A 15,580-nucleotide genomic window follows, 5' to 3' on the forward strand; every position below is an offset into this window, starting at 1 on the left:
GTGCTCTACCAACTGAGCTACCGAAGCACGACTCACGTCCGGTACTCACAGCTTTACTTCTGCCAGTATCCATCTCCTACCTTCCAAACTTTACAGAAGCTCTTCTGCGAAACTTGCAGAACTAGCACTCCTGAAAGAAAGGATATTGCGGAGACATGGCTTAGCCATGCGCCATATCAGCGCACACTCCGCTGCAGAGTGAAAATATCATTCTGGAAACATCCCCCAGGCTGTGGCTAAGCCATGTCTCCGCAATATCCTTTCTTTCAGGAGTGCTAGTTCTGCAAGTTTCGCAGAAGAGCTTCTGTAAAGTTTGGAAGGTAGGAGATGGATACTGGCAGAAGTAAAGCTGTGAGTACCGGACGTGAGTCGTGCTTCGGTAGCTCAGTTGGTAGAGCACTTGCCCGCGAAAGGCAAAGGTCCCGAGTTCGAGTCTCGGTCGGGCACACAGTTTTAATCTGCCAGGAAGTTTCATATCAGCGCACACTCCGCTGCAGAGTGAAAATCTCATTCTGAGATATAGACATGCTTGAAAGTTACATACTGCTTGGAAAGTTTCATACTTAACAGGCCTTAGGCTGAAACCCAACTGACTGTAATAATGGTCATGAAGCTCCAGTGTTATGATGTCAGTGTTGTATTTATAGTCGGAGAAAGAAATCTATGCCATTCTAACAATTTATGGTATAAATTAAACTTCTGCAACACCAAAGGTAGCAGTATTGTTGTTGTTGTGGACTTCAGTCCAGAGACTGCTTTGATGCAGCCTTCAATGTTACTCTATCCTGCAGAAGTTTCTTCATCTCCAAGTAACTACTGCAACCTACATCCTTCTGAATCTGCTTAGTGTCTTCATCTCTTGGACTTCCCTATGGTTTTTACCCTCCACACTGCAATCCAATACTAAATTGGTGATTCCTTGATGCCTCAGAACATATCCTACCAACCAATCCATTCTTCCAGTCAAGTTGTGCCACAAATTCCTCTTCTCCCCAATTCTATTCAGTACCTTCTTGTTAGCTATGTGATCTACCCATCTAATCTTTAGCATTCTTTTGTAGCAGCACATTTCTAAAGCTTCTATTCTCTTCTTTTCTAAACTAGTTATCATCCATGTTTCACTTCCATACATGGCTATACTCCATTCAAATACTTTTATAAATGACTTTCTGACACTTAAATCTATACTCGATGTTAACAAATTTCTCTTTGTCAGAAACGCTTTCCTTGTCATTGCCTGTCTACATTTTATGTAATTTCTACTTGAACCATCATCAGTCATTTTCCTTCCCATATAGCAAAACTCATCTAGTACTTTAAGTGTCTCATTTCCTAATCAAATTCCCTCAGCATCACCTGATTTAATTTGACTACATTCCATTACGCTCATTCTGCTTTTGTCTATGTTCATCTCATTTCCTCCTTTCAACACACTGTCCATTCTGTTCAACTGCTCTTCCAGGTCCTTTGCTGTTTCTGACAGAATTACAATGTCATCAGCAAACCACAAATTTTTATTTCTTCTCTGCGAATTTTAATTCCTACTCCAATTTTTTTTTCCCCTGCTTGTACAAGATACAAGTTGAATAGCATTGTGGATAGGCTATCTCACTCCCTTTCCAACCACTGCTGCCCTCTCATGCCCCTCAACTCTTACAATTGCCATCCGGTTCAAATGGCTCTGAGGACTATGGGACTTAACATCTGAGGTCATCAGTCCCCTAGAACTTAGAACTACTTAAACCTAACTAATGTAATGACAGCACACACATCCATGCCCAAGGTAGAATTCGAACCTGCAACTGTAGCGGTCGCGCGGTTTCAGACTGAAATGCCTAGAAGTGCTTGGCCACACAGGCCGACTTGCCATCTGGTTTCTGTACAAATTGTAAATAGCATTTTGCTCTCTGTATTTGACCTCTGCCACCTTCAGAATTTGAAAGAGAGCATTCCACTCAAAATTGTGAAAAGCCTTCTCTAAGTCTATAAATTCTAGAAGTGTAGGTTTGCCTTTCCTTAATCTATCTTCTAAGATAAGTTGTAGGGTCAATATTGCCTCACATGTTCCAACAGTTCTATGGAATCCAAACTGATCCTCCCCGAGGTCAGCTTCTGCCTCTTTTTCCATTTGTATGTAAACAATTCATGATAGTATTTTGCAGCTAGGACTTATTAAATTGGTAGTCTATTAATTCTCACACCTATCAACACCTGCTTTCTTTGGGAGAGGAATTATTATATTCTTCTAGAAGTCTGAGGGTATTTCACCTGTCTCATACATCTTGCTCACCAGATGTCAGGGCAGGCTCTCTCACGGCTATCAGTAGCTCCAATGGAATGTTGTCTAGAAAGAAGGTAACAATGAAACCCATAAATAAGCTCTTCACACATTAACCAACAACATGCTCAGATCATTGTTTTCCATACTTGGAGAGCACTTCTTTACAAATGATAGTTTTGTTATTGAGATTCACAACTATTTTAAATGTGGTTAGAAGCATATAAAATGCTGTGAAAGTATTAAATCATGGCATAACAAGATGTTAAGTGCACAAAATCATATTCATTTGAATCTTTCTTATAAATGTGAGACGTAAATAAATTGTCACAGCCTTCTCTTCTCTGTCATTCCTGACTGGCGTGCCAGTGCTGACTTTAGGAGCACAACAGGGGGGGGGGGGGGGGGGGGGGGGAGAGGGGGGGGAGTACGCATCCACCTCCTGAGGCTCATACCCAGATGTTGAAGGTGTCAGATGCTGCAGCGTCCGCGGATCCAGCTCCGTCGGTAGGATGAGAAGAGGCGGAGACTCCATCTCCTTGTGGTCATCCTGTGCTGTTGTGATGACACCTTCTGGCAGTTGTCGTATCTGCTCTCTCCCTGGAATCTGTGATTCTGGGGGGAATAGATACAGAAGGGTCACCGTGCACATGACAGTGGTGAATTTGATTGTGATGTTGGCCCTGCAATCCGTCTGGGCCTGAAATGAGATACATGCATGTGCCAAGTCAGCAAAGGATCTTGCCTTGTGCCAACCATCTGCTGCTGCTGCTAAAAACCCTGAAAAACACAATATCATGCAGCTGACGTGATATCTGTGGCCTTCCTTCAGTGTGGAATGCTGAGGAGAGTGGAGCAGGTGAAGCAGTGTCCGGTGGCGGAGGCCATGAAGCAATTCCACCACTGATGGTCCACCTCATGGATGTGAACTATAGAAGGTGAGAAACAGTTGCAGTGCGTGATCCCTGGTGTGTGCGATGTGAAGTTTAGCCATCTGCTGCTTGAAAGTTCTGACAAAACGTTCCGCTTTGCTGTTTGACTCTGGGTAGAATGGTGCACTAGGTAGATGCCATATGCCATTGCATTCACAGAATGTTTCAAATTCATTTTATCTGAACTGAGGGCCATTGTCCAACACCATGAATTCAGGCAAACCTTCAAGGCAAAAAATAGAGGACAACACCTTAACCATTGTCAAGTTCATTGGTACAGCAAAAGGAAATTTACTGTAAGAGTCTACCACAATCAACCGAAAAATGTTACAAAAAGGACCTGCAAAAATCTATGTGCACACATTGCCATGGTGATTGCGACTAAGACCAAGTAGAGAATTTTTGTGGTGGAGTAGACTGATTTTCCACAAATGCAGGACACTGTGATGTCATCTGTTCTATTTAGGTGTCCACACCCTGCCAAGTAGAGTGTTGAGGTGCTAACTGTTTCGCATGAACAATCCCCTAGTGTCCTTGGTGAAGTAACTGCAACACTTCTTTTTACAAAGCTCTGGGGATCAACACAAGTGACTGTCCACTGTTGTTTTGAACAAGAATCACACCTTGCTGTATAGTGAGGCTATGCCAATGTGCAAAGTATCAGCACACTACAGAGTTCTTTATGCTATGCAGTGAGTGAGGCCAAGATGTGCTAATGTTTGTTAGCAAAATGTTCAAATCTGAATCAGCTACCATGGCCTTTGCAGTTTTTGTAGCGTTCGGAGGAATGGACTGAAGCAATTCAGAATCATGAGTATCGATGTTACAAGATGCAGCACAAGTGTCAATGTCTCTGTCAGGGTCAATCAGTAGACATGAAAGTGCACCCGCATTACCTTGTAGCTGTATGTGTAGGACACATGCAGCAGTCCTCAGCAGTTAGGAGGCCTAAATCAGTTGCAAAGTCTAACAGAAAGAAGAAGGTACTGGTGCTGAGAAGTCTGCAAGGTAGAGGTGTGGGTCAGCAGTTCCAGCAAGGTTGTGGAACCTAGTGCAGGGTTAGCTTAAGTGACTGACAGCGTAGGGGAGTTAGGCAGGAATTTTATGAAAGATGGTAAGGTAGTGATTGTGTGTGGAGCAGGGAACAGACTTGATAGGGATGGGTTACATGAAATATGTTGTGACCTGTTAAAGATAGCTACTCAAACTGGTGGCACTAATCTGCATTTCATGCAACTGTTTCAGCATCTTGATCGGCCTTATTCTAATGCAGCTGTTAGGTGTGTTATCATAGGGCTGGAGAGGGCACTGATGGCAGAGAGCATGGGTCACATTGCACTGGTGCCAGTTGAATCCATCAAGAAATTGAGTTACACTAAGCATGGCCTGCACCTCAATAGGTATTGGAAGGGGAGGCTGGCAAAGCTTATAGGTGACAGTGTAGTGGGTGATGGTGGGTCCACTCATGGAAACATTCCTGTAGTAGTTGGTGTTAGAGCTGCACCTTTTTTAGATTGAAGTCAGCTGATAGGTATACCTGTTTAAAGGAAGTCCCTCTAACTAAGGAATCACCTTCAGAGGAGGTCAGGTATCCAAGTACAGAAGGAATTAGCATATTTCATCAAAATATAAAAGGTAATAGAGATAAAGTTAATGAACTGCTTATAGATGTTGACTCTGAGACTGTTGATAAATCAGAGCACCACTTAAATAATTTGACAATTCAGAGGAATCCTTTAGCAGAATATAGATTAGCTGGCAATTTTTCAAGGAGTTCCTTGTGGAGTGAATGTGTGGCCATCTACGCAAAAAAACAGTATTCCATTTGAGTCCATGGATATATCATGGTACTGCACTGAACATATATTTGAATGTTGTGCAGGGGCAGTTGAATTTAGTGAAACTAAACTTCTAATTGTTGTTGTTTATAGGTCCCCTAACTCTGACATCAGAGCATTTCTGCTCAAGCTAGAGAGGGTTCTTGGTTCACTTTATAGGTAGTAAAATAATTAGTTATATGTAGCGACTTCAATATTAATTTTGTATGTGATTCCTGAAGAGGGGCAGCAGCCTTTTCAGTAGTTGCAGGGCAACCGTCTGGATGATTGACTGATCTGGCCTTGTAACACTAACCAAAACTGCCCTGCTGTGATGGTGTAGCCAATGGCTGAAAGCAAGGGGAAGCTACAGCCATAATTTTTCCCGAGGGCATGCAGCTTTACTGTATGATTAAATGATGATGGCGTCCTCTTGGATAAAATATTCCGGAGGCAAAATAGTCCCCCATTCGGATCTCCGGGCAGGGAGTACTCAAGAGGAAGTCATTATCAGGAGAAAGAAAACTGGCATTCTGCGGATCGGAGCATGGAATGTCAGATCCCTTAATCGGGCAGGTAGGTTAGAAAATTTAGAAAGGGAAATGGATTGGTTAAAGTTAGATATAGTGGGAAATAGTGAAGTTCGGCGGGAGAGGAACAAGATTTTTGGTCAGGTGAATACAGAGTTATAAATACAAAATCGAATAGGGGTAATGCAGGAGTAGGTCTAATAATGAATAAAAAAAATAGGAGTGTGGGTAATCTACTACAAACAGCATAGTGAATGCATTATTGTGGCCAAGATAGACATGAAGCCCATGCCTATGTGCAGTGCCATTTCTATTGCTCATGAAAACCACTCATTGCATGTTGAACCACTATACAGCGACACCTTTAGAGGTGGTGACCCACTGGTGTACACACTGGTACCTGTAATACCCAGTAGCACGTCCTCTTGCATTGATGCATGCCTGTATTCGCCGTGGCATACTATCCGCAAGTTCGTCAAGGCACTCGTTCTCCAGATTGTCACAAACCTCAACAGCAATTCTGCATAGATCCCTCAGAGTGGTTGGTGGGTCATGTCAGAAATAAACAGTCCTTTTCAATCTATCCCAGACATGTTCGATAGGATTCATGTCTGGAGAACATGCTGGCCACTCTAGTTGAGCAATGTCATTTTCCTGAAGGTAGTCATTCACAAGATGTTCGTGATGGGGTTGTGAATTGTCATCCATGAAGACAAATGCCATGCAAATGTGCTGCCAATATGGTTTCACTATTGGTGAGAGGACGGCATTCACATATTGTACAGCTGCTACGGTGCCTTACATGCCACCTCAACACAGCAGGGAACCTTCACCTTGCTGCACTCGCTGGACAGTGTGTCTAAGGCGTTCAGCCTGACTGGTTTGCCTCCAAACACATCTCCCATGGTTGTCTGGTTGAAGGCATATGTGACACTCATCGGTGAAGAGAATGTGAGCGGTCCATTTGGCATGTTGTTGGGCCCATCTGTACTGCGCTGCATGGTGTCGTGGTTGCAAATATGGACCTCGCCACACATGTTGGGAGTGAAGTTGTTCATCATGCACACAGTTTGACTCATAACACAACATCCTGTTTCTGTACAAAAAGCATTATTCAACATAGTGGCATCACTGTCAGGGTTCCTCCAAGCCATAATCCATAGGTAGTGGTCATCCAATGCAGTAGTAGCCCTTGGGCGTCCTGAGCGAGGCATGTAATCAACAGTTCATGTCTCTCTGTATCTCCTCCATGTAAAAACAACATCGCTTTGGTTCACTACGAGATGCCTAGACATTTCCCTTGTTGAGAGCTCTTCCTGGCACAAAGTAACAATGCAGACACAATCGAACTGCAGTATTTACCATCTAGACTTGGTTGAACTACAGACCCTAGGCATGGCTGAACTACAAACAACATGAGCTGTGTACCTCCTTCCTGGTGGAATGACTGGAACTGATCAGCTGTCAGACCCCTTCCGTCTGATAGGCACTGCTCATGGATGGTTGTTTACATCTTTGGGCAGGTTTAGTGTCATCTTTGAACAGTCAAAAGGACTGTGTCCGTGATACAATATCAACAGTCAGTCTGTCTTCAGGAGTTCTGGGAACTGAGGTGATGCAAAACGTTTTTAGATGTCTGCTTTTTGGGCTAACTCTTCCCAGTCTAAAATGATATTTTTGGCTCAGAAGTGGACAGTTCAGGCAAGAAGTGGTGAAAGCTCGTGAACCTCTTGTGGCCCCCCGTACACCAGTCTGGATATTTTGAGATTGCCTTCTTAACATATATACCAAGCGGGAAATCCATACATATACAGACATAAGCAGACATATTTAAAGGCAAAGAGTTTAGGCAGAGATGTCAGTCGAGGTGGAAGTTCAGAGGCAAAGATGATGTTGAATGACAGGTGAGGTATGAGTGGCGGAAACTTGAAATTAGCAGAGATTGAGGCCTGGTGGATAACGAGACGAGAGGATATATTGAAGGGCAAGTTCCCATCTCTGGAGTTTGGATAGGGTGGTGTTGGTGGGAAGTATCCAGATAACCCGGACTGTGTAACACTGTGCCAAGATGTGCTGGCCGTGCACCAAGGCATGTTTAGCCACAGGGTGATCCTCATTACCAACAATCACTGTCTGCCTGTGTCCATTCATGCGAATGGACAGTTTGTTGCTGGTCATGTTGTATATGATGTATTATACTTCAGTCTAATTAATGATGATGTAAATAAAATAGAAAGAAACTTCCACATGGGAAAAATATATAATAACAAAGATTCCAAGACTTACCAAGCAGGAAAGCGCTGGTACATAGGCACAATAAATAAAACACACAAACACACACACAGAATTTCTAGCTTCCGCAACCGATGGTTGCTTCTTCACGAAAGAGGGAAGGAGAGGGAAAGACGAAAGGATGTGGGTTTTAAGGGAGAGGGTAAGGAGTCATTCCAATCCTGGGAGCGGAAAGACTTCCCTTAGGGGGAAAAAAGGACAGGTGTACACTCGCACACATACACATATCCATCCGCACATACACAGACACAAGCAGACATATTTAAAGGCAAAGAGTAAGGGCAGAGATGTCAGACGAGGCGGAAGTACAGAGCCAAAGAAGTTGTTTGTTGAAAGACAGGTGAGGTATGAGCGGCGGCAGCTTGAAATTAGCGGAGGTTGAGGCCTCGCAGATATCGAGAAGAGAGGATATACTGAAGGGCGAGTTCTCATCTCCAGAGTTCGGATAGGTTGCTGTTGGTGGGAAGTATCCAGATAACTCGGACAGTGTAACACTGTGCCAAGATGCACCAAGGCATGTTTAGCCACAGTCCTTTGAATACATTTACACACATATTTTTCGAGATTTTATTCTAAAAATTTTTTTCGAATTTTATTTTATCGGAAATTTTTTTTTTCGAAACTTTTTTCGAAAACTTTTTTTTCTTTCGCAACTTTTTTCGAGAATTTTTTTTCAAAATTTTCTTGAATTTCCCCCCCTTTAACGTGATCTGGAGACAACATAACTACCAAACCTTTGCACCCATTGTTGTTCACCAACCTAAGTTCAGCACAGGATCAACATAGCTCATCTCAAACCAACACTTTTTCGACTTTTTTCACACCTTTACCTCTCCCTATATAAATTTCTATTTACTTTCACTTTAACCTCATATTACCCTTTCCACCTTCTAATACCATGTCAACCTCACAACATCCCTACAACGACCCCATTAAATTTTATTTACATTCCCACCGCAAACATGCCTTCACCCTAGCCAGATTATGCTCCCATATTTTATTTACTCAGTCTTGTCTGACATTTGGCATTACCCCCAAAGGCCTCACACTTAAAGTTCCCATCTCTGGCTGCAATCCTTCTTTCCATCAGTCCTTATACCAGTTCCAAATAGCACAATCCATAGCCCTCACCCGCCTAATCCTTCACCTATACATCGACTCGGTCAATGAACACACCCGTCAACTCCTATCCCAAATCAAAGTCCTCAATCTTTCCTCTCCCACATCCACACTGGCTGTACATAGCTTCCTCCTACAGGCCAACCGCAAATTAGAACAGCATGCCACCCTCCACCTCAAAAAACTATCGAATCTCCTGGTTTCCCACCTCCAGAAAGGCAACTCACTCACCCTCCACAACCTTTCCAACAAATCTCAGTCTCTCCCATCTACTCAATCTCCCACTTCCAGCTCCACTCCCCCCCAACACCTCAAAATTCTAGTCAACACAATCTGGAACCACAACACCCCAATTCAGTAGTTAACCTTTCCTCCAAACCCCTCTCGCAATCCGAAACCTCTGTCCTATCCAAAGGCCTCACCTTCAGCCCCACTCCCAGGTTCAACCAAACTGTCCTTGTCAAAGATTTACTGTCCTACACTCGTAGTCTCTGCTGGAAATATCACTTTGCCATGAAGAAAAATTATCCTGATCCCACTCCTAATGATCCAACTCCCCAAGACACTATCCAAATTGAACCCAGCCTGGAACAGTTCTGTCCTCCATCACAGCGGGACCCACCTCCTCTTCCTCAAAATCAGCCTCTCCAAACCTTCCAGGAATTTCTCACTTCCAGCCTTGCCTCTCAATCTTTCTTGAAAAACCTTCATCCTACTCCCAACATCACCACAACCGAAGCCCAGGCTATCCGTGATCTGAAAGCTGACCGATCCATCATCATTCTTCCGGCTGACAAGGGTTCCACGACCATGGTACTTGATCGTCGGGAGTATGTGGCTGAGGGACTGCGTCAGCTTTCAGACGACTCTACGTACAAAGTTTGCCAAGGTAATCCCATGCCTGATGTCCAGGTGGAGCTTCAAGGAATCCTCAGAACCTTAGGCCCCCTACAAAACCTTTCACCTGACTCCATCAAAATCCTGACCCCACCGACACCTCGCACTCCTACCTTCTGCTTACTTCCTAAAATTCACAAACACAAACATCCTGGCCGCCCCATTGTAGCTGTTTACCAAGCCCCCACAGAATGTATCTCTGCCTACGTAGATCAACACATTCAACCCATTACATGCAGTCTTCCATCCTTCATCAAAGACACCAACCACTTTCTCGAATGCCTGGAATCTGTACCCAGTCAGTTACCCCCGGAAACCATCCTTGTAACCATTGATGCTACTTCCCTATACACAAATATCCCGCACGTCCAGGGCCTCGCTGCTATGGAGCACTTCCTTTCACACCGATCACCTGCCACCCAACCTAAAACCTCTTTCCTCGTCACCTTAGCCAGCTTCATCCTGACCCACAACTTCTTCACTTTTGAAGGCCAGACATACCAACAATTAAAGGGAACAGCCATGGGTACCAGGATGGCCCCCTCGTATGCCAACCTATTAATGGGTCGCTTAGAGGAAGCCTTCTTGGTTACCCAAGCCTGCCAACCCAAAGTTTGGTACAGATTTATTGATGACACTTTCATGATCAGGACTCACAGTGAAGAACAACTCCAGAATTTCCTCTCCAACCTCAACTCCTTTGGTTCCATCAGATTCACCTGGTCCTACTCCAAATCCCATGCCACTTTCCTTGACGATGACCTCCATCTGTCCAATGGCCAGCTTTACACATCCGTCCACATCAAACCCACCAACAAGCAACAGTACCTCCATTATGACAGCTGCCACCCATTCCATATCAAACGGTCCGTTCCCTACAGCCTAGGCCTTTGTGGTAAACGAATCTGCTCCAGTCCTGAATCCCTCGACCATTACACCAACAACCTGAAAACAGCTTTCGCATCCCGCAACTACCCTCCCAACCTGGTACAGAAGCAGATAACCAGAGCCACTTCCTCATCCCCTCAAACCCAGAACCTCTCACAGAAGAACCCCAAAAGTGCCCCACTTGTGACAGGATACTTCCCGGGACTGGATCAGACTCTGAATGTGGCTCTCCAGCAGGGATACGACTTCCTAAAATCCTGCCCCGAAATGAGATCCATCCTTCATGAAATCCTCCCCACTCCACCAAGAGTGTCTTTCCGCCATCCACCTAACCTTCGTAACCTCTTGGTTCACCCTATGAAATCCCCAAACCACCTCCCTACCCTCTGGCTCCTACCCTTGCAAACACCCCCGGTGTAAAACCTGTCCTATGCACCCTCCCACCACCACCTACTCGAGTCCTGTAATCCGGAAGGTATACACGATCAAAGGGAGAGCCACGTGTGAAAGCACCCACGTGATTTACCAACTGACCTGCCTACACTGTGACGCCTTCTATGTGGGAATGAACAGCAACAAACTGTCCATTCGCATGAATGGACACAGGCAGACAGTGTTTGTTGGTAATGAGGATTACCCTGTGGCTAAACATGCCTTGGTGCTCGGCCAGCACATCTTAGCACAGTGTTACACCGTCGAAGTTATCTGGATACTTCCCACCAACACCAACCTATCCAAACTCCGGAGATGGGAACTTGCCCTTCAGTATATCCTCTCTTCTTGATATCTGCCAGGCCTCAACCTCCGCTAATTTCAAGCTGCCGCCACTCATACCTCACCTGTCTTTCAACAACTTTCAGAAACGACTTCCTGACACTTAAATCTATACTTGATGTTAACAAATTTCTCTTCTTCAGAAATGCTTTCCTTGCCATTGCCAGTGTACATTTTATATCCTCTCTACTGCGACCATCATCAGTTATTTTGCTCCCCAAATAGCAAAACTCCTTTGCTACTTTAAGTGTCTCATTTTATAATCTAATTCCCTCAGCATCACCCAACTTAATTCGACTACATTCCATTATCCTCATTTTACTTTTGTTAATGTTCATCTTATATCTTCCTTTCAACACACTGTCCATACCATTCAATTGCTCTTCCAAGTCCTTTGCTGTCTCTGACAGAATTACAATGTCATCGGAAAACCTCAAAATTTTTATTTCTTCTCCTTGGATTTTAATACCTACTCAAAATTTTTCTTTTGTTTCCTTTACTGCTTGCTCAATATACAGATTGAATAACATCGGGTAGAGGCTACAACCCTGTCTCCCTCCCTTGCCAACCACATCTTCCCTTTCATGCCCCTCGACTCTTATAACTGCAATCTGGTTTCTGTACAAATTGTAAATAGCCTTTCGCTCCCTGTATTTTACTCCTGCCACCTTTAGAATTTGAAAGTCAACATTGTCAAAAGCTTTCTTTAAGTCTACAAATGGAATGCATGGCAGGCAAAGTATTTTATCCAAGAACAGGAATGTCTTATCCCTTGTAAGCAATCAGGTGCATGCTAGTTTCAGACAGGCATGGGGAGCCTACCAGTTCATATGTGTTAAGATTCAGCAATGTAACAGAGGCACCTGCGTCCAACTGAAATTTCAGATGTTTTCCACTAAGATGTAAATGAACAAAAAGTTTGTTGGACTGGCGTAGCACTGAAGAAACTGTTTGCTTTCTGGTTTTGCTTTGAATAAACTGCATTCATTACATGGACCTTGTGACTAGATTTTTGTGAGTGGGCAGAATTCTTAATTTTGTTCCATTGCAAACATACAGATTGTATGTGACCTTTCTTGCCACAAACGGAACACTGTGCTTGTCTGTATGGGCAATCTTGGTGTTTGTGCCATGAATAGCACTAAGGGCATGACTTAATTCTGTACACTGATGTAACCAACTGTTTAGAGAACTGTTTACATGGCTTAACACATGCATGCTGTTGCTGCCTACTGGGCCAGTTGTGAGCAAGGGATGACTCAACCTGACAAATTGGTGGGTGCTCAAATTTATTGGCCATTGTGGCACCTGAATCATACTGATCTAGAATTTGCACTACATGTTGAAATGATCGATCTCACTGTTCAAAATCTGTTCTCTAAGTTTGACATTAGTTTTATTGTACAAGCCCACATCACACAACATAACATCTGAATATAAAGCGCCATAAGCACATTTGAATTTGCATTTCTTTGTCATATGCTCCAAATCTGTTACCCACTCAAGATAAGTTTGTTCTGACCTTTTCTTGCCACATAAAAATTGGTACTTAGCTGCCACCACATCTCACTCATTGGATGTAGTACTTAGTCAGAGAACCTACAATCTGATCATAGGAAAGTCCACTCAGAGTGGAATTAGGGAACAATTTCTGAATGAGGTGAAAGGCTGCACTTAATACCATTGACAAAAAGTAATGTAGTTTCACTTTACCTGATAGTTTGTGAGCAATGATGTGGGCTTCATATTGTTGCAACCCCTCAAGCCATTCCTCTTATTTTTCGTTAAAATGGCAAAAAGGCGATATGTCATTTGGAGCTACAGTTGTTGCATGTTGGTCGGGTGTTTGTGCTGCATATCTGCTGTGTCTGAAACCTCTGTTAGCTGTGTTGCTTCTATAGCTTGTAGCTGAGACACCTGAGCAGGGGGTGGGAGAAATGGGTTGCTGATATTGAAGTAGGCAAATGCAATAAACAGACAATGGGACCAATAAAAATAAGCACACAAGCAAAGAAAATTTCTGCAACGCCAACCTGAAGACACTGATAAGGATAAACACTGTAAGAGACACTGGTAAAACATGTAAACATGCTCCTGCAAAGAAAAGACAAGATAGAGTTAAGGCCCCAGAAAAACACAAAAGCCTACTACAAAACAAAACAGAGACAATCTGAAGCAACTGGAGGCTCTGGGTTCGAAGCATTAACAGGCTGTCACTATGGCATTGCTCCTATGTCATCGACATCATGTTATTCAAACATCTCATCATCATGTTTTTGTGTCTAGGAATCCTGCATGTTTGGTTGACTAGACAAACAATCAAACAACTCATATTAATGAGTTTTATTACAACAAGACAAATACAAATACTTACATCAACTTAACTGCAGTGGCTGCTGATTTCTAACTGAGGTACATAGAGATTCCTTATGAAGAGGCTACAATGCATTGGCTAACTAAGTGGTTAATGTTGAAGCTGCTATCAAAGTGTGCTGCCACCAGTTGGGTGTGGCGATTATGTCATTTTCATCTAAAGGCCACTGCTGTCGCATTGTCGTCCTAGAGGAAGATCGGTCAGCATACAAATGGCTGACCTCTTGTCCCAGCCTTCTCTTCTCCATCGTTCCTGACTGGCATGATGGCACTAACTTTATGCCATAACAATGGCCACTGAGGAAGTGGTAGTTTGTACCCAATGTCCTGACACCATCCTGAGTCAACCATCCTTGGATTTAATAGTGTCCATAATACCAAACTATTACACTATATTAAAAATCTTGTGAAGGAAATAGCTATTTTTATTTTATAACAAACAGAAGAAGCACTTTAAAAATCATAAATGAATATTTGCACCTGAGTTCTAGTATTAAACTCATGTTTTTTCTTTCCTCTTACTGCAGATTTTTATTTGTGACCTCCCCAACAGGAATATGCAAGTTATTATTTTTGAATTAGATTTTTTTCAATTATGTAATTTGTATCTGTTTCAGATAAAGCAAAGAAATGTATATTTTAAATATAATTTAAACAGTAAAAACATAGAAGAGAGATACACCTGTTTGTGTTATGTAACTGTTGATGATGGAAACTGGCATACTGTTAAGGTAAGTTTCAGGCTCAAGATGAAAATACAGGGAAAAGTTCTTTTTATTGCTTAATAAGTTAAACTGCACCTTTTAATGAAATTTTCAGGTTTCACGATATGGGTCATTATCAACTCTGCAACTAGATGATGGTGAATTCACACGGTATAATCAAACATCAGTATTTGAAGGGCATCAGTGGTTGGTAATTGATAAACAGGAAGGAATCCATGCTGGTGGGAAAGCTGAATACACAGGCATGGACACTTTAGAAATTTATGCTGATTTTAAGAACGGTGAGTGTTGAATAAACCTTCACTATCACATTCTGTATACTGTACCCATAATCAATCGAAATTGATACAAGGGATGAAATCATAGTTGGCCAAATCAGCCAGAAGACTTGTGACACCAAAAGACAACACAATATGAAAAAACTGTTAAGTACAAATAATTAAGAAACTGCAACTATAGTTATCTGTAATGTGCACAGACCTATATGTATGTACTCTGCAATTAGATGATGATATTTACTTCACCTTCTAAGTTTACATTTTTACTATTTTAGTGCCATTGATATAACTGATGCACAGTGCAGAGGGTGCAAACTATATTTTCAGAAGTACAGCACAGAGTTATTTAAAATGACTCATAAGTCAGTTTTTATAAAATAACTTGTTAAAAAATAATAAAAAAGAGAAAAAATGTCTTTCAATCATTGATTCAGAGTGTACTAAATTTATCATAACAAAATACTACACCTCTCAGTTTGGGTTAAGCTTTATTACTATATCATCGTCGTTTACCAGCCATGGCTGGACAGACTGCATCACAAATACAATGTTTATCAACTAACATTTATACAACACCATATACAAAATTTATATTACAAATAACAGAAAATATTTATGCAATGCACAAAACACACAGAACATAGAGGGAATGAAATATAACTAAACAGGAAAGTAAA

General features: G+C 42.6%; 1 protein-coding gene across 1 annotated transcript in view; it reads left to right on the forward strand.

The window, feature by feature from the left end:
• The window catches only part of LOC126277891 (putative neural-cadherin 2), an 87,669-nt gene that overhangs the window by 13,024 nt on the left and 59,065 nt on the right, over nucleotides 1-15,580 (forward strand). Inside the window, exons 3-4 of the mRNA XM_049977443.1 lie at nucleotides 14,518-14,631; nucleotides 14,720-14,906. Of these exons, the coding sequence (XP_049833400.1) occupies nucleotides 14,518-14,631; nucleotides 14,720-14,906 (301 nt within the window). The remainder of the gene's footprint in view (nucleotides 1-14,517; nucleotides 14,632-14,719; nucleotides 14,907-15,580) is intronic.

This window comes from Schistocerca gregaria, chromosome 6 (assembly GCF_023897955.1).
Source record: "Schistocerca gregaria isolate iqSchGreg1 chromosome 6, iqSchGreg1.2, whole genome shotgun sequence".
NCBI lineage: Eukaryota > Metazoa > Arthropoda > Insecta > Orthoptera > Acrididae > Schistocerca > Schistocerca gregaria.